At 38.5% G+C, this 19,847-nt stretch overlaps 1 protein-coding gene across 2 annotated transcripts in view; it reads left to right on the top strand.

Moving 5' to 3' along the window:
- The first annotated feature begins 413 nt into the window (after positions 1–413).
- IRSp53 (Insulin receptor substrate 53 kDa) overlaps positions 414–19,847 on the top strand; it is a 1,174,063-nt gene continuing 1,154,629 nt past the window's right edge. The window contains exon 1 of one of the 2 annotated variants that reach the window (XM_081731708.1): positions 414–1,117. In XM_081731708.1, coding sequence (XP_081587834.1) covers positions 1,073–1,117 — 45 coding nt within the window. In that variant the 5' untranslated portion in view covers positions 414–1,072. The remainder of the gene's footprint in view (positions 1,118–19,847) is intronic. The other variant, XM_081731709.1, reaches the window with a different exon arrangement.

A 19,847-nucleotide genomic window follows, 5' to 3' on the forward strand; every position in this document is an offset into this window, starting at 1 on the left:
ATTCAAACCTGCGAGGGGCTCTTTAATGCTGTTTGAATATCACGTTACACTGTAGGTCCAAGAATCCTGCGTTGAAAAGGAACATTAAACTTCAAACTCAGGACGATGTCACACGATGATTACAATTTAGATCTGACATATTTAGTAAGGACATTCTTCATTTTCTCCCCTACCTCTCCAGCATTTTCAGTCAAAAATATAACGACAAAAAAGTAACACTTTTCAAACAAACAACCACAACTATAGTTATTACACGTTACTATTTACAATTTTAAAGTGGATAGGAGTTTTAAACTTCATCCGAGTCTGTGCGTATACAAACAACGAAGTACCGTTATCATCACATAGACAATTTATTTTCACTACTGGCAACGCTGAATGAGGCCGACAGCCAAGTGTGTCTTCTGCTAGCCGCGCGCTCCACGCAAAACTCTGGAGTCAGTTCGTACCCGCTCGTACGTCTGGCTGTAGGGGTTTGTGTTTGACATTTTATTTGGCGCGGGCAACGTGCGTTTACACGTAATTCCGTCAAACAACGCGCTTCGGCGTAAAACTCGCCGGCAAAATTCTCGCCATCTATACAGTCCAGTGACAGCTATGGTGTTACGTGAGTGAGTTCTTCCTTCGTAAATACACCAGAAAGGATATAACATATAAAAAAAATATTTTGATAAAAAAGAAAGGAGGTTGTGATTCTTAAATTTGGAAGAAACTAATAACGTTGTGAAGTAAAACAGAACGAACCTCTCTTGTGAACTGTTTTGAGGTTCGTTAGCAAATTTGTGTTTTATGTCAATTATATTCAGTGATTTGGATATACACATTTAAAATATAATTGTGTGTTTTTAATGTGTTGTGCTTGACCTCTGTTAATTGATTGGTGAATAACGCGATTTTTTGTTGTGCGTGTGTGCGTATAGTTAATTTTTCGTGTAGATTTTTTTTTTTTTGCCAAATAAGAGAAAGGGGGGGAAGGAATTAGTGATCTTTCAAAGTGGTAATGGGTTGTTAAACCTTGTGATAAGTCGTTAGAAGTGACATTTTTTTTCTCTGAATCATTGAATACCTCACCATGGAAAGTGATGAGATCACGAAACTTGTGGATGGGATCTATAAGGTAAGTTCTTTTTAAAATAATCATAATAATTTAATATATATAGCTATATATATATATAGTAAGATAATATTATAGAAAATGCAGAAACGTTGCACCTCATCAAATTCTGATAAAACTGATGTCGTGTATTAAATAATGATAATAAAAAATCATCACGTATTATTTAACCAATTTATTCTGGAGTTATATAAATCTTCAGCAACGGTGGGAAAGTAAGCCGGCCAGGATCTGTGTACCTTCTCAGCATTTGCTTGGTGGAACAGCAAAGAATCGTAAAAAAATCGTAGTCAGGATGGTCGACCACCAGATTCAAACCCGGGACCATCCTGTTGTGAGGATTGTATCATTTCAGAATTACGAACTGCAGTATTTTTTCTCTAACTTGAAAACTACGAAATTTTGCTCAGCTTGCTAATAATAATAATAATAATTGTTCGCAAACCATGAATAAATGATTCCTCGCAACTGGATGACCCACGTTAAAAAGAAATCAACGACTTTATGCTATTCTGCCATAAGGAGACAGATGATTAATGAAACTGAATGCTAGGTTAAAAAAATAAAATAAATGAAAGCGTTAGAATGTGGAACGAAACGAAATCCTCCAGGAAGAAAACATGAGAAGTAAACCAACCAAACGTACGCAAATAGACGTAGGGGCCAGATTCAGGAATCAGTGTTTCTTCCAGACATGTTTTTGGAGGGGCACTGGCTCCCAGAGGAGACCAAAGCAATACATATATACTACAATAATAAATCATACTGAAATCGTGTGAAAATGATGTGCCCGTCCGAATACTAAGTGTGCCCCCCCCCGGAACATTTTTCTGAAAGAAATACTGCTGGGAATTATTCGGGGGGAGGCATAAATTACTATTAGTTGGAATTACTTTAGTTTGATTTGTAAACAGATGCGGGATTTTAAAGCTGTAGTGCTTGTGCCATTTCGGGAAGGGGGGGGGCGAACAATCCTTCACATCCCTCCGGATCCACCTATAAATTTACGCAATGTTGTCTAGTACAAACTTTCATAACCTGGGATCAAAGCTGAGACCCTTCACACCATTCTCACGGTCACTACAGTGCACACACACACACACGTTCTGGAAATTTTTAGGTATACAGATATTTTCCGATTATATTTTTTCGCAAATATCGTATGATTGTGAAACACGCTTATAATTTTGAACCGCCCCCATGTTTTCCAGAAAGGGCCCTTCTATGTCATTTACAATTTCAGAGGTTATGAGTCTAAGAATATTTTCATTTTAATTTAATATCCCGTGATTATGTTCCGAAGTTGAAGGGGACTGATAATATCATAACAATTATAACAGCGGTAGGAAACAGAGGAGCTTCGTGAAAACCCCAGAACACTGGTGTTTATCCACCACTTGGCCCAAGATGAGATCGATCCAGAGACCGTACACACCAAAGGTGAACGCTGTACGGCTTTTTCCTTTTTTCATATAATAAAATAAACCGCTCGAGGGTGGTGTTACTTGTATTCATGTTATGTCTTACAAGCTACTACTTTTTTCTTGTCTGCTACGTATTTGCTCATATGTGATTAGCCGAAAGAGTGAAAACGTTGAGTTCTGGCGGAAGAATATTAAAATTTAAACATATTACAATGCTTCGGATTCCATCTCAAATCGTAGATCCGCATCTCATGTAACCTCGGTGGTGAAAAAGCGAACGAACTTCAGTTGAGTAGTTTGCATTGAGTTGCAATACTGCTCCGGACTCCCATTAGCCTAAGCGGCGTAAATGTGTGATAACCATAACGGAATATGCCAATGTATTCTAGGATGAAGAAAAGTTCAGAAATTTCTTCACAGGGAATGGGAGGAGTCACCAAATAATTTTGCCATACCATTGTTCATTATGTTTAGAAACTGCTAACAATTGCGTTTCTCGTTACGTTTCTGGAAGTTTTCCGTCTTTTGTTTTTACTCAAAAAGAATATTACAACAGATAAAATAGTTACTCAAGGGTCAAATACGTAACTTACAGCAAGATATAGTAGTACCGGTATCACTGATGATTTTTTTTTTTTTTTTTTTTTTTTTTTTAATGTAGGAATTGTGCCGTGATGATTTCAGACGATTTTCAGTACACAGGGGATTAAAGTAGGGGGTTAACTTTACAACGCCCGTTCCAGCAGGTATACTCACTCAGAAACGAGAAATTACACACTAATAATTTTATGAAAATGGATCAAAACTTATTTAACCTTAAGCTAACCTGTTCTTTACCCCAACCCTACTTATTTATATCTTACTCTACTCTACCCTACTCTACTCTACTTTTAAAAGGGCCCTACTTATCGATGCGCAGCTGGAGCGTGTTTTGTAAAGTTTAACCAAAGTAGTATTGCGGAAACACCGGTAGTCCTTGTAGAGCACGATCGTAGATTTGCTCCGAGGGAGGATTTCGTATCTCCGACGGTGGAAGGAGAAATCCCCGTGGACTACCCTTTGAAATTGTGACGGTGTGTAAGTGTACGCTTTCTTAAATGGTAGTAGGGCCCGATTTTTTGAGAGGGGGTGGTGGATATAAAGTTTGTGCAGAGATTACCAGGGATGAAAATGTATATAAAATTCCAAAATTGTGGCGGTGAGGATCAAAAGTAGCTTAAACCTTTTCACTTGTTTTTTCCGGCGAAGTGGCAATTACTTTTAAAATGACAAATTGAACGGAGAAGTCTGCCCGTGCTATTTTCAACCAATTTTTTTTTCACATTCTTATATCACAAACATTCAGCATTCAGGATGGCATGACGAAGACTGCTGTTATACCGGGGGGTTAAAATCGTAGAGCGTCCCAGCTTAAGTCGCCATATATCATTCGAGAATATGTTTTCCACTGTGCAAAAAGAAAAAAAAATACCCCAAAAAATCTTCAAAAGTACCTAAAATTGCATTTTCAGAAGACTCAGTTGTAAAAAGTTTCCAGGGTGAACCCCGGACACTTCGCTAATCTTGGGGAAACGATGGCTCTGTGGTATAGTGCTTACCTCTGGTGCACGGGAACTCGGGCTTGAACCGCGGCAAAGTAATTTTGTGGTGGACAACATCGTGTCCGTGGTTTTTCTCTTTTTCTTTCTTTCTACATTCTCTTTCACCAATTCTTTCATCCTTAGACTAAAGGGCAAAATCGTGGGACGGTATAACTTAAAAGATGTCATTTCCTTGCTAAGCCTGAGTGGTATTCCATACCCCCAAGCCCCAACATCCTTCTGTTATGAATTTTGAATTATAGTGCTCAGTCGAGTTTTAAGATCTAGAATTCCTTCATCATTGATTTCTCAGATCTTCAATAATAATAATAATAATAATAATAATAATAATAATAATAATAATAATAATATAATATCTACTATAATAGTGAAACCTATTAATTTTTATAATGACTCTATATAGCACTGAGCATTATTGCTGCCGCTGAAGGCGTTGACTTTTACAGTCTGTCTCGATTTTAAATAATAATTATTAAATTCTTTATCATTTTTAAATTCTAAAATTTTGTGATACATCTTAGGGGACCGCGTGACACATCAGTGTGTCACGACACACCGGTTGAGAACCATTGCACTAGACCAGAGGGTTTTCAAATTTTTTGCAGTTGAGGCTCCCCTCAAACACCAAAATCTGAACGTACCTCTCCTGTCAAAAATGAAATATGTCAACAAAATAAATACAAGTGTCCCTAAAAGAAAGACTATCACTATGATCAACTATGTTTCATTTATTAATCACTAATGGAAATATCTCATTAACACAGGTTATCTCCATTGTACACACTGATCACACCTTTTAATGTTATTAGCCGGTGTTAATAATTATAAAATGTCGTAAGTCAGATATTTGAGTTAAAATTGAAAAATACGAGCAGAGAGGGAATTTAAATAATAAAAAACAGGCACATTTAAATGTTGAGCAAAGTCAATGGGATGTATGAGCTTGTTTTGAGTAACACAATTTATTAAATCTTGGCACTTATTTTGAAGTGCAAAGACAGCTTCATCAATGGAAATAAAACAAATAAGCCTATTCGTGAATGGTGGTAGTACTTCAGAAAAGGTTAAAACTCTAGAATCGTCCCAAAAATTATAACAGAAAATTAAGAGAGGAAAAATTAAGCTAACATGGCCTCGCGCGAAGCTCCAAAGACATTTAAGAAGATATACCATTCTACAGAGATAATGTAGATCATTTATTGGCCATCTAGCAAACATTATGCACGCTTAAGACATAGGTGAAAGGGTCATCCTGATCGGGTGTGGAACAGAGGTGATACAAAGGTTTACTCTACTATGTATTACTAAAGAAGGGGGGGGGAGTTCATACTTAAGCATGCGTGTTGCATTACAAATACGTTCCGTTGTAGGATTTTTTTTTATTTTTTAAGTCCTCGCTCCTCTCTGACAACATTCGGCGCCTCCTCAGGGAGGCTTGCCGCACAGTTTGAAAATCCCTGGAGAATGAGGTGATAAATAGGCCTATTCTTAATCATCCTCTCCTGATAATCGCACTACATTTCAGTATATCTGTTTTAGGAAGTCATCGATTTTTTCCGCCCCGAAAGTATTCTTGTACTTTTTTCTTTGAAAAAAAAATGAAATCTTTGAGTTTTACGTCGCACGGTTATGCCGGTTAGGCTAAAGGAGACGGTGATGATGAGTAATGAATGCAAATTGTGGAATGAAGATAGTGGAAGGAAAGGGGAGAATCCTGAGAAAACCCACGCACACGGTGTTTGTCCACCACAAAGTTCACTTGGCGGGGGCTGGGATCGAACCCGGACCCCAAGCACCAGAGGTGAACGCTCTACCACTGAGCCACCGCAATCCCCTTTTTTCTTTGAGTATACTGTGAAGCATGGTGGTTATTTTGATTTCTCGTTGAATGTAGCTGTAAGAAAAGCGAGATGTAGTATTATGTATCTGTACAATACAACCTTTAAAATTATGTAGAAGCACACTGCAACATTATCGCTACAGTTTAGAAGCCTAGTGCACTTATGACATTCTTTCTTTAATACGCTTATTAAACAATGAGCTTTACTATGATTTATATGACGTTGTTAACTGTTTATGGGAATAAGCCTGGTACGTGCTTGCACTGTTTGTTTTCAGCATTATGACGTTTAATAACATTGGGTGTTTTATAGTGAATAACTGTTGCAATTCTCTTCGTAATAGGCACTTGCTTCATTTTATTACTTTATTTTTTTTCCTTCTTTTTCTGTTTTGAGCAAAATATTGCTTACATATCGACTCAGATGCACAGGATTATATGAAGAAGTGAGATACGGTGTGCCTAAAAGTAGTGTATTGGAACGCGCACAGCTAAAGTATACGTTTCTTTTTATATATACCCCGATCGTAATTCTCAATTTCATTACAGCTTCATATTTCCTTTTTGAACCACATGGAAAAGAACTGACCGCACTGGCTAACCTTACGCTGCCGGCTTAATCACTGAATAATTCTGTGTCTAGGATTAACACTCGCACAAATAAGGTCTATAAAATTGAATGCTTTTTCTGTGTATGTGTTCAACTGTACAAATCAACGCCGTTGGCTTGACTTACTTCTAGGTATTGTAGGAAGATATCTTTCAGTTTAACGTCCCTCGATTCTGTCCTTTAGCCTAAAGGAGATGGGTGATTAAGGCAAGTGAATGATAATGGAAGAATTAGTGCCATGAGAATGTGGAAGGAAATGCGAGTACCTCGAGAAACCCACAGTTATACGATGTTGTCTGCCACAAACATAGTCCGGGAATGGAACCACGCAATATCTTTTGAGACTTTATTATCTATTGGACATTGGTTTAACTGTTGGAAAGATGGGACACTAGCTACTTAAATATCTAAATTCATTTCTTATTGCTTTCGAGCGACAATGGGGAGGGGGGGAGGAAGTATGGAGATCTTTCAAAAATCGAATTCGAGATTTCAAGGGATTTACACATTTCGTGGCCCCTACATGCTGAAAAAGTTTTTTTTTTTTTTTTTAATCTGTCAGTCTATTATAGGGTGACCAGACATACTCTTTTTAAGAGTATTATACTCTTTTCGAGGTTCATATACTCTATACTCTTTTTTCTTTCCAAAAATATCGAATTATACTCTTTTGTGGTATTTTCAATGTCATTTAACATTTAATGCATTTCCCCATTGAAAATCGCATTTTTTTTTTTTTTTTTTCCTTTAAAAACTTGGACGTTGACAACCTATTTAATACTTCGTAGTAGCAGACCCGCTGCGCTGTGCTGTGCTTCTCGTCCTCGTTGCATTGTAGGATTGCCAGATTTTCTTTTTGCAAAAGAAAAAATTATAATTTAACTAACTGTTTTTATTAGTTAACGGCAAAATTAAAGTGATAGATTTATCCAAACTTTCAACGTTTTAATTATTAAATTGTTGATTAAATTGATTGAGTACCTGGAATGATTTATATTTTCTGAATTTATATCTGGTATTCCTACAGTTTATGGCACGGAGTTTTGTTTTCCCTTCAAAGTGAGTCAGTTCTTGGTAGTGGGAACCGCGCAGTGATTATTATTCTGATTATCGTGCGTACGTACACTAACTAACTAACTAACTAACTAACTCTATGGCCTATGGAACCCGGAGGTTCAGTGCCGCGTTCACAAAAGCTCTCCACTGACTTCTATCCTTAGCTAATTGCATCCAGTTTCTACTTTGTATTCCTATCTCTGCGAGATCCATCTTAATATTGTCCTCCCATCTGCGCCTAGGTCTTCCTAATGGTCGTTTTCCTATGGGTCTACCAGTCAAGACTTTGAAAGCGTTTCTACTTTCTTCCATTCTAGCTACATGACCTGCCCACCTAAGCCTCCTACACTTGACGACCCTAACAATATTGGGTAAACCGTATAAACTATGTAGTTCCTCGTTATGAAGCTTCCGCCATTCCCCATTCTCGTTCCTCTTGGGTCCGAATATTCTTCTCAGGATCCTGTTCTCAAATACTTTCAGTCTATGTTCTTCCCTCAGAGTAAGCGACCATATTTCACAACCATACAGAACAACAGGCATGATTATCGTTTTATATATTTTAAGCTTCAAATTCCTCGACAGAATTCGCGACGACAAGAGATTTTGAACCGAATAGTAACACGAATTCCCTGCTTTTAGTCGACATTTAATTTCTTCGTGAATATGATTTTCCTCTGTTAATATTGATCCTAAATATTTGAAAGTATCTACTTTATCAAAAGCATTATTTAATATTTTAACATACACTCAATCAATTATATTATTCGAGGATTGGGAGGATTTATTTTATTAACAATGTCGCGAGGAAAGTGTCAGTATAATCAAGCGTTTGAAATAAGCTTTCCTTGCATTAAAAGGGCCCGCAGTAACGATGTTTACAAAGCATGGTGCACGGTATGTACACCGTAAGAAGGAGTTCTCGATATATATATATATATATATATATATATATATATATATATATATATATATATATATATATATATATATAAATAAAGGAAAAATATGATATAGAACAACATATAAGTCGCACACTGAATGCTCATCAACTTCCGAAGCAGGTAAGTTGAATAGTTTTTCCACCATAGAATCTTCAGAAGAGCTAGATTTAATTTGACTAGAACTTGTGTGGTCATACCATAATGTTAAACATAACCACTCTTTTAGAAGCATGGACTGCACTAGCGAACTTTTGAAATCAACAGTGAATAAAAAATATGCATTATACGAGAACAAAATGGAGGCTTTGTTAACAAATGTGGTGGGAGTGTGCTCAGAAAATATTTTAAGTAATAGTGTTAAAACGGCTCCTTTCTTTGTTGTTGCTTGTGATGCTTCCAATCGTAAAGCAACCAAACTCATGCCTATTTTAGTGCGGTACTGTGAAGTAGATACTGATATTAATGTAAAAACATGTCTTCTAAAAATTCATAGCATATCAAATGAAACCTCGGAAACTGTGTCGAACGTATTAATGGGTACATTATACCAGTTTTGTTTGGAAAATAAGGTCATCGGTTTTGTAGCTGATAATGCACCAGTAAATTTTGGAAGCATAAAAAATAAAAATAAAACAACAGGAAACGTGTATAGCGAACTAGAGTGCAGGTTGAAGAAAAATGTCTTGCCTATCGGGTGTGGGGCTCATATCCTTCACAATGGAATTTCTGTGGCGTGTTCGAGTAATACCGATCGATGTTGAGAATTTGGTTTTTAAAATATACAACCATTTCAGTATTTTTACTGTAAGGACAGAAGATTTGAAAAACATTTGTGAGTTCATTGGCTGTCATTATAAAGGTCTTTTGTATCACTCAAAGACGAGATTCTTGTCTCTGCTTCCGTGTGTAGAAAAAATTATACGTCAGTATGAACCACTTAGGGGGTACTTTTTGAGTGGTAAAAATGCTTCAATAGCTATAGTCAATTTCTTTCGAGACGAAACAAGTCAGTTGTGGCTGTATTTCCTGCATGCTCAGCTAATCTTGTTCACTGAAACAATTACAAAAATTGAGAAGGAGGATATAACAGCGACTGAAGTTAATGTTGAATATTTTGAACTTCTGAGGAAATACAAAGATAGAATTGAACAAAACATTTTTCCGTTTTCTGCTAGAAATTTACTTACGAAACTTGTAAAAGAAGGGAATATAAAAGAGGAATATGCCTACTCAGTGTCAAGAAGGTTTTACTTTGGAGTGACAACATACTTAGAGATGTGGTCACAACGTTTTTTCGGAGAAGTAAACAGGATGAAACATTTACTACTTGACACATCAGTTACTTATGAAGAATTTCAGGAGTCGTTTGCATATTTCTATGAGCAGGTAAAACATGTAGACAGTTCGTTGGAATTCAGTGATAATGATATTTTTGGCACTTACTGTGCAATATCCAGATGTGTTGCTGAACACCTTGAACAATGGGGAGAGAAAAGAGAGACAATGATGGGCAAATGGAAAATAGTGTACAAAGATTTAGTGCCGGCTGGGTCAAATTTAAAAGTGATTGTGCCACTCGTGCAATTCTTGTTATTTTACCGGCCACTAATGTTGATTGTGAGAGGCTCTTCAGTGCTATTAACACTTACTGGAGCGAGGATAAAAGTCAACTCACAGCATCGACACTGGAACAAGAGATGAAAGTGAAGTTCAGTGTAAGCATGGCCTGTGAAGAGTTCAGACTGGCAATAAAGGATGACATTAACTTACTCAAGAAAGCAAGATCGTCGCAGAAGTATGAATGATGGTGAGTAATACTGTTTTCAGTGTTTAACTCATTTGCTTGCGCATTGGATAAAATACTGTACTTCATCTTGTCTTCATACTTACTGTCATTTTTTTTTGGATATACTCTTTTGGATTTAAAAAAATCTGGTCACCCTAGTCTATTAGTTCGTTTCGATGTATGTGCAATTGCGTAGGGGTCACACCGTTCAATATATTCACGCCCAAAATTTAAGCAAGGTTTTTAATAAGATTTCTCTAAGGAGATATTTTGATTTTCTTCTACCCCCAAAAGTAAGGATAGTGTACTGGAGGGTGAAAATCAAGCTTTGCCCTTTTCTCGAAAACTACTTTAACGATTAAAAAGATTCGTAGATCAGTATTACACTAACAACACTTTAATTTGGCATAAGTTTCCCCCCCCCCTAGGAATGCAGAAAATGTACTTTATCATTAAGTTGAGCGGTAAGTTCGTTTAGGACGATTTTATCAAATGATTCAAGCGATTTTGTTCATAATTTAACAACTCAAATTACGGTATAAATCACTTTACCTGAAAACAAACTCACAACGGATAGTTTATTAGCTATTACAGACGATTTTCTCACTGTTCTGTCGATTTTGCTAATCTAGGCTATCTGTCTATCTATATACAGGGTGTCTCAAAAGTCCCCTGACTAGTGCTCTCAACGGGTCGGGTCGGGTCGGGTTGAAGACCGACCCGACTGACCCGAACCGTGATCCGACCTGATTGACCCGACCCGACAACCCGACCCGATCTGACCCGACTGACCCGACCCGATAACCCGACCCGAGTGACCCGACCCGATAACCCGACTCGAGTTGACCCGATTGACCCGACCCGACAACCCGACCCGAATAACCCGACCCGACAACCCGACCCGAGCTGACCCGATTGACCCGACCCGACAACCCGACCCGAATAACCCGACCCGACCTGACCCGACCCGATAACCCGACCCGAGTGACCCGACCCGATAACCCGACCCGAGCTGACCCGACTGACCCGACCCGAGCTGACCCGACTGACCCGACCCGACAACCCGACCCGAGTTGACCTGACCCGACCCGTTTGAGAGCACTATGGTCACAACACTGGGTGAACACCAAAATGCACTCCCATTGGGAATTGAACCCGGACCACGTGTACCGAAGTCTTACACGTTAACCACTAGCTAGATCAAGCGGGGATTTGTATATGCATCTTAATGAATATTTGGCACTTTTGAGGTTTGGTTATTTCTTTTTATAACTGATACCAATGTCCGACGTGGGAGAAATTTATTTTTATTTTTATTTTATTTATTTATTTATTTTTATTTTATTTTTTTTCTTTAGTTCTATGTGACGAAATACAGGTTGATATTTAATTATAAAGTACTAATTTTATTTCATCACTTTCAGCCCAACAAATGAAATTCAAACAATTCGCTCCCTAGGTCTTGGTCATCAATACTGCGTCTTATTCTTTGTCTTGCAGTCAAGTCTTGGTCCTGCATTTCGTAGTCTTGGTGATCTTTCATGCTATACAAGAGCCAAGAATGCTCACCTCATCGGTACAAATGAAGACCGAGTGTGATTTTGATTATGGTATTTCATACTATACGGAAAGCTAGAAAATTCGCTCATCGCTACTTGGTGATCACCAAAACAAGGCCAAGAGCAAGATTACTATGCAATTCGTCTTGCATATCCAATCTTTATCTTGTTCTTGTATCGATGTCCTTGGGCTTGGTGAAATAAAATGAAATATTCACTTTAAGCAGGGGTGTAGCCAGCAGGTTCGTGTAGGAAGGGCCCGTCGTTTTTGAGGGGGGGGGCGGCTACAATGTACAAAGCAAAAAATGTGTTGCTGCTAGTGTTTTTCAGGCCTAAAAGAAAGGAAAATTTTGGTTTCCTTCTGGAAAACTAAAAACACTATTTTATCTTATTTATTATTATTATTATTATTATTATTATTATTATTATTATTATTATTATTATTATCCATAAATTATATTCAAGATAGTTTTTATTATGCTTAATCAAGAACTACTGCCCGGGACCAAACGCTATACTTTTGTGCATAACTATAAAAATAACCAGAAAGTTCTGTCCCTTTTCGTGGAGGTCTGTGTTCAATTGGACCTCACACCGTGAGTTGAATGCGAGTGGAGATAAGGCGAACGTCAGTTGTTGGTGTGGGTATATCCAACATACTACCTGGTTGTGGCAATTCAGATACACAGTGAACTTGCGTAAAGACAGAGGGAACATGGGACATCCACAGAGCGTCATAAGAGCATGTATGCTGAACGAGTTCAAATGGAGGTCAAACGCCGCTGTAGCGGGACAGAAAATATGCCAGGCCTTTGTTGAGGGTGTCGTGACGACGCGGACAGTGCAGCGATGGTTTAACAAGTTTAAGGACGATGACCAAACACCCGAAAACACCACATGCCAGAAGACCAACACATGTACGTACAAAGAGGAACTGGGACTACAATTCAGTGTGTGGAGAAACCATTCGGCAGCGCATCCATCAAGTTGGGAAGCACTACAAGTTGGGTCTCACATGTTTTGACCCCGGGCCAGAAGGCAACGCGGCAGTCGCATGGGTTTATTTACTATTTCGGAGCCATTTCTGGACAGGGCATTGACATGTGCTGAAAAGTGGGTCCTATACGAAGCTCCACGGCGCCGTCATCATTGGTTAGCATCCCATGAACCGATTTCAAAACAGCCGAAACCAGCACTGTACCAGAAGAAGGTTCTTCTGTGTGTTTGGTGCATCGTGCATCGGGAACTGCTACCAGCTGGTCAGAGTATCAATGCAACTGTGTAGTGTCAGCAGTTGAGCTGTGCTCAACAAAAACTCAAAACTCTGGAGCCATCACTTCTGAATTGCAAATGGGTCCTGGTTTACGGGACAACGCTAAGTCCCACGTGGCTAGGATGACTCAGGACACCATTCTCCGCCTTGGATGGGAAACAATATTGCAACCACTATATTCCCCGGGTATTGCACCGTCCGATTATTACCTGTTCCATTCTTTGGACAATCACCTTAGAGGCCCCAATTCAAATCCCTAGTAAAAGTCCAAAATGCACCTGATACCTTCTTCGTTTCACGGACCACCAACTTCTACCGCGATGAATTCCATGGCCTTCAGGAACGTTTTCAGAAGGTCATCGATGTTGATGGGGACTATTTTTGATCTTCCAGGTTAGGTGACGTATCGATGTTCGAAGGTGGTGGGTGAAAAAGCAACAAAACTTTTCTTGGTTACCTTTTTATTTAAATTTAAGACCTTGTATACAGAACCTATGTACACAAGATTGATTTTCTTTAAATTTCACTTAATTTCTTTATAGTTTCCTTACAAAAATATTTATTTATTATTCGTGACTAAAAAAAACAATTATTTTATTACACTGAGTAGAAATAAAAGAGAGCGAATGAAATCCAAACTGAATAAAAACATTGTTTCTCACCAAATTTTCCATTCTCTGTCTTTTAAAATATTTGTTAAAGCATATACAAATATAATGTACTTACAAATCAGTTTAGTACCTTTGTTTTATGGCTGTATTATAATATCTTGTTAAAATGTTTGTCTTTAAACTGTCAAATATAAATCGCAGTAAATTGTGTAATCTGCTGTCACAAAAATGTATCCTATTTTTCGATCGGTATGGAAAAACAATATTTCTCCATACTATTTTACCGTATATTATTAATTGTCAATAACTTTGTTACATTTAAATGAAGGAAGCGAGATAATTTTTCTATGATGTTTTTAAAGCTGGTCATTTGGGGGGGGGCAGGAAACCATTTGGGGGGCCTGGACCCGATGCCCCCCCCCTTAGCTACACCCCTGAGTTTAAGGTCCCTCGATTCTGCTTCGAGGCTAAGGGATATGGTGACCATGAGAAATGAATGAAATGGTAGAATGAAGAAAGTGGGAGGAAACAGGAGAACCCCGAGAAAACCCACTACACGGCGTTTCTCCACCACAAAGCCTACTTAACACAAGCTGGGATCGAACCATGGACACCATGCACCAGAGATGAATTCTCTACCACTGAGCTACCGCGGCCCTGCTTGGGCTTGGTCGTCCATATCCAATCTTTCTTTTGTCCTTGATTAAACAACTTCTAGTTTTGTTCTAAATCCAGACTTCCTATTGGCGTAGATATTAATATTACAGTCGATTGGTAAAATCAATCTTCCACATTTAAAAACTAAAGTACACACAAGTACAAAAATAAGCATTTACCATAAAAACACTAGCTGCAAGTGTTCAAAATAGATTTATGGCTTCTATAAAATCAATTGAAAATTGCTATTTTTAATTAGGCAGCTAGTGAAAAACAGCAGTTTTCGACTCCAGCCGAGTTTAAGCTCAACCTAAACTTAGTTGACCAAAGTGAACTGACCCGACTGACCCGACCCGACAACCCGACCCGACTGACCCGACCCGATAACCCGACCCGATTGACCCGACCCGATAACCCGACCCGATTGACCCGACCCGATAACCCGACCCGAGTTGACCCGATTGACCCGACCCGATAACCCGACCCGACAACCCGACCCGAGCTGACCCGACTGACCCGACCCGACAACCCGACCCGAGTGACCCGACCCGACAACCCGACCCGAATTGACCCGACTGACCCGACCCGAGTGACCCGACCCGACAACCCGACCCGAGCTGACCCGACTGACCCGACCCGACAACCCGACCCGAGTGACCCGACCCGAGCTGACCCGACTGACCCGACCCGACAACCCGACCCGTAACCCGACCCGAACTGACCCGACCCGACTCGGGTCGGGTCGGGTCACGGGTCGGGTCGGGTCAACCCGACCCGTTTGAGAGCACTACCCCTGACATAGGGTAACTCAGTTATTATCAGAATTACAATAAAATGTGAGAGGGAAAACCATCCCCAAATGTGTTGTTTTCAATCTAAAGTGAAGGAATATTTTAAATCGGACGAGCCATTTGGACTGTACACTCTTTATGCGCCCAGTGTTAAATGAAAATGCAACGTTGCCATTTACCTGGACCTACAACATAAGTAAATGAAGTTACTGTTTGAAATGGAGGCTGGCCATCGACAAGTTAGTGTAAAAGACAGTAACTTCATTCATTTATGTTGTGGGTCCAGATAAATGGCAACGCTGCATTTTCATTTAACATAGGGCGCATGAAGAGTGTACAGCCCAAACGGCTCGTCCGATTTAAAAAAGAATTCCTTCACTGTAGATTGAAAACAACATATTTGGAGACGATTTTCCCTCTCACATTTTGTTGTAATTCTGATAATAAAAGTTACTCTATGTCAGGGGACTTTTGAGACACCCGATATATATATGACTGTGGCTTCATACTTCTTGACCCACCCGCCCAAACTGTCAAATTTTCAACATAGAGAAGATTCGGGCCTGGGATGACTTTTTAAATTTCACTTTGACGGTGCAACTTTGTCCAGGGAGGGGAATATTTAAAAAAAAAAAATGATTGACAATGACCGAGATTAGTGTCGAATCCAGTTCTCGGGGTCGCGGGGATGAACAGTGACGTTTCCGATGCCATTCAAATTCAGCCCCGAAACTTGGGGGGGGGGTAGGGAGAAGATGTATAAAAATGATTGATATTAGTGTCGAATCCATAGTTTTCGAGATCGCTGAGATGTGCAGTGACTCTTCCAATGCCGTTTAAATCCAAATTCAAAATGAAACTACTTTCCCCGTGCGAAGAACGTTTATTCTGCTAATATTTCAAGAAATGTTTCCGTAACAAGTGCATAATATAGAATGAATTATTTTTCTTTCTTTTCTTTTTTTTCTTAAGTAGTTTACTTCAGGAGAGTAAGTTTTTTGTTTAAAGTTTTAGGCAAATGCCTTTAGTTAACATTTTTAGCATAACTTCATTTAATTCAAGAAATAGGAGAGAAAAATATTAGTACGGTGGTATGTACCTTTTATTCGTAGTTTCTCTGCAATAAGAGCAAATTTTCTAACAACGTAACAGCTCATTCCCTTTAACGAAAGGATTATAGTGTGCCGTATTTAATTTTTGGTCCATATACTCAAGTGTGTTTGTGAATAAGATATTGTGTTAAATGACAACACTGTTAATGAGGATACGAGAATGGTCTTCTGTTCTTATTTAGATACAGACAAATTGAGTTTTTTCATCTCTTGAAGTCATCAGACCCAAGAGATCTGCATTCAAATCGATTAGGGCTTCAAGCAACAGGTTGTGGTCGTTATATTCCTACGATATTTCACGTGATATCTCACGCCATTTAAATGGAGCTTGTGCTGTTGGACAAGTCAATACCAATCTACATAGAATGGTCCACGAAAAAAAAAGCTGTCTACCGCTTTTACTTGAGAAGCCTTTTGTTCTTAATTGTATGGGGAATTGTATGAACATTTCAATATGGTTTTGCGTCATCTTGTTATAAGATATAGATCTGTGTGGGACGGAAACAGGTATTTTATTGTATTTTTTAAGTTTCACGTCTCGTGGTTATGTCTTACTGAAAAGTACGAACTTACTCTGATTAGGATTCGAACCTAAGATGGACAGGTTTTGTGATCACAGCTCAAATGGATCATGCCAACTGGCTAGAACCTACTATTAAAGTAGTATATGTATTTCTGTGAATCTACGAAGTTTGAATTGTGTTCTTGGGGGCCACAGTGGCTCAGTGGTATAGCTGGGCCTTGTGGTAGACAACACCATGTGCATGGAATTCTCAAGGTTCTTCCACTTCCTTCATTCCATTTTATTCATTCTCATCATCATCGTCTCCTATGGCCTATACGAAACAACCGTGGGATGTAAAACAAAAATTTCATTTCATTTTTAATCATATTATTATTATTATTATTATTATTATTATTATTATTATTATTATTATTATTATTATAGTAACAAGTAGCACTGTCACATGTACATCACGCGATAGAATTTGGGTATATTGAAAATAACTAAATGGTATGTAATGAATCTGACGTTCGGTGCATTTAGGTTGTATAGTACACAGGGATATATATATATCACATTTGTTTTTCGGAAGAGCTTATCCAAAGGGGGTACAAGGAGTCCAAAGTGTATGCCAAAAAATACAGTATCTCAAAAACCAGTTAAGTTAGAAAGGTGAGAGTCGATATATAAACTTCTCATTAAAAAGTAGGGGGAAACATTCCCCAGCGTGTTTTTTAACAACCCCTCAAATCCGAACTAATTGGGGCAAGAAGCCTGTTCGGATTTCGGGGGGGGGGTTCGGATTACCCGGGAAATAATATTACGTACTTATTTCGTCACTGAATTGGCGGTAAAACAACGACTGAGGTTAGACAGGGTGGCCCAGTGCTCGAAAAAGCAGTGACCTTGACTCGCGGATGTACACTCATGTCCAAAATGATTGTCGCATATCTATAACTGTTTTCTTGTAAGAATATAATTAAATAATGATTTTGAATAAGCATTAAGTCTAAAAATGTTAAAACCTTAAACATTAAAAAAGCTAAATTTGTGTGATTAAATCAATTTTGTTTTCATTTTCCAGCTGTAGTTATTTTTTTCTCCTGAGAACGTGTTCGGATTTCCGGGGTTTGGATTTGAGGGGTTGTACTGTATATATATATAGATGAATGTAACGATGTTTGATGGCCATCTCCTCCTAGACCGCTGCATCGAATTTGACGATTTGTTTTGGTAGATTAGTGGAGCATGGTCTTACTTTCATTACATTATCGACGAGCGAGTGAGTAAGGTGAGAAGTAGAGTTGGAAGGGAAGATATGTAAAAAAAAAAAAAAAAAAAAAAAAAAAAAAAAAAGTCACAAACAACCGGTATTAGTCTCTAGTCCATAGATTTTGGGATTACTGAGTTGAATAATGGCACACCCGATGCTGTTTAAGTCCAAGTTCCGTCCCCATCTACATAGAGATGAGAAAAAGTGACATTACAGATTTTTATTATTGAACTTTCAATTAATTGCATATCCAAAAGAGGGAAGGGGTTCAAGTAATTCCCATAAATATTTTTCCTGTGCGAAGAACGGGCATATATAATATAGGGGACCGATACTTATATATATATATATATATATATATATATATATATATATATATATATATATATATATATATATATATATATATATATATATAATATAGTCCAGACCAGTGGTGCCCACCCCCTCATGTCCATGGCGCACCCTCCCCTCAATTATCTATCCGTAGGTGTTCTTCCATGAAAAAAAACTTTTCGATTAATTTTTACACCCCCTCAAACATATTTATATAGATTTTAACCCCACCAAGTATTTCAATGACGCAGTTTGCGTCATAGCCCCCCTTTGTGGGCACCCCTGGTCCAGACTTTTGGATAAACTGGATGAATCACCTTCATCAGCGAACTCGATCCCTGATTTTTGATCTAGTGCATCCTGACCGAAATTGATGACGATTTATCCATTTTTTTTAGACCTTTTATCTCCTGGACAGACCGACATCATAAGCGTATAAAGAGCAGGATCAACCTCGTAAACTAAACTTCTTAATAAAATCCCAAGAAATAAGATTATAGCAAAAATGTATAATCCTAAATCTGGAAGATCTATATCGGTTAATATGCAAGCAAGCTTCTTGAATGTAAGTGGTCCTCAGTAGAGACAAATTTTTCGGTGTTAACACAGCAGTCTTAAAAGAAAATGAGATGCATAGGATACTAGCGTAGGAAGTCAAATAACGAACGTTAAAAGCATCATCAAATTGGACGCACTTCATGTAGCTGACCATAGTTCTTTGTTGCTTATGACGCCAGAAAGTTTGGTTTAGCTCTGGAGTTTATCATTTCAAACACCATACTCAGACGTTTCCATTAAGAAAATTGTTCTTAAAGTTCGGCACACGTTTCGGTATACCGGTGAGATTTACCTGTACAGGTAAACCGGAGCGTGTGTGCCATGCACTGCAGGCCAAACAGCACAGGTGTAGCAACGAAGCAACCTGTGCAGGCTACCGGAGAAGAATCGAAGTTCACTTCTTACTAAAGTCTTTCCAGCCTTAGAACAAAGTAGACGTAAACAAAGAGAAATGTATTACTCCGCGGTTCACACGTGCTTCAGTAGCGAGAGACGTGAACAGCAAGATCGTCTGCTAGCTTTCTGTCGTCGCATAATTTCCGAAGTGTAAGGCTACGCTTGGTTGGTAAATAATTAACGCACTGACACTAACTACTGCTATGCTGGAAATATGTATTTTCTCAAATCGTTATATAAACGAGATTGCCTCTGTTCCTGTTGTCCCCTTTTGTGTTTTATAACACAAGATGAAGATGGATTATTGTCACTGATTGTCGCCATGAAACTCGGCATTCTACAATTTCAAATGAGTGGGGTCAGCGCGCGAACGCATACGCATGCGCAGTGAATACTTTGTC

This window comes from Thermobia domestica, chromosome 11 (genome assembly GCF_964235325.1).
Source record: "Thermobia domestica chromosome 11, izTheDome1.hap1.1, whole genome shotgun sequence".
Lineage (NCBI taxonomy): Eukaryota > Metazoa > Arthropoda > Insecta > Zygentoma > Lepismatidae > Thermobia > Thermobia domestica.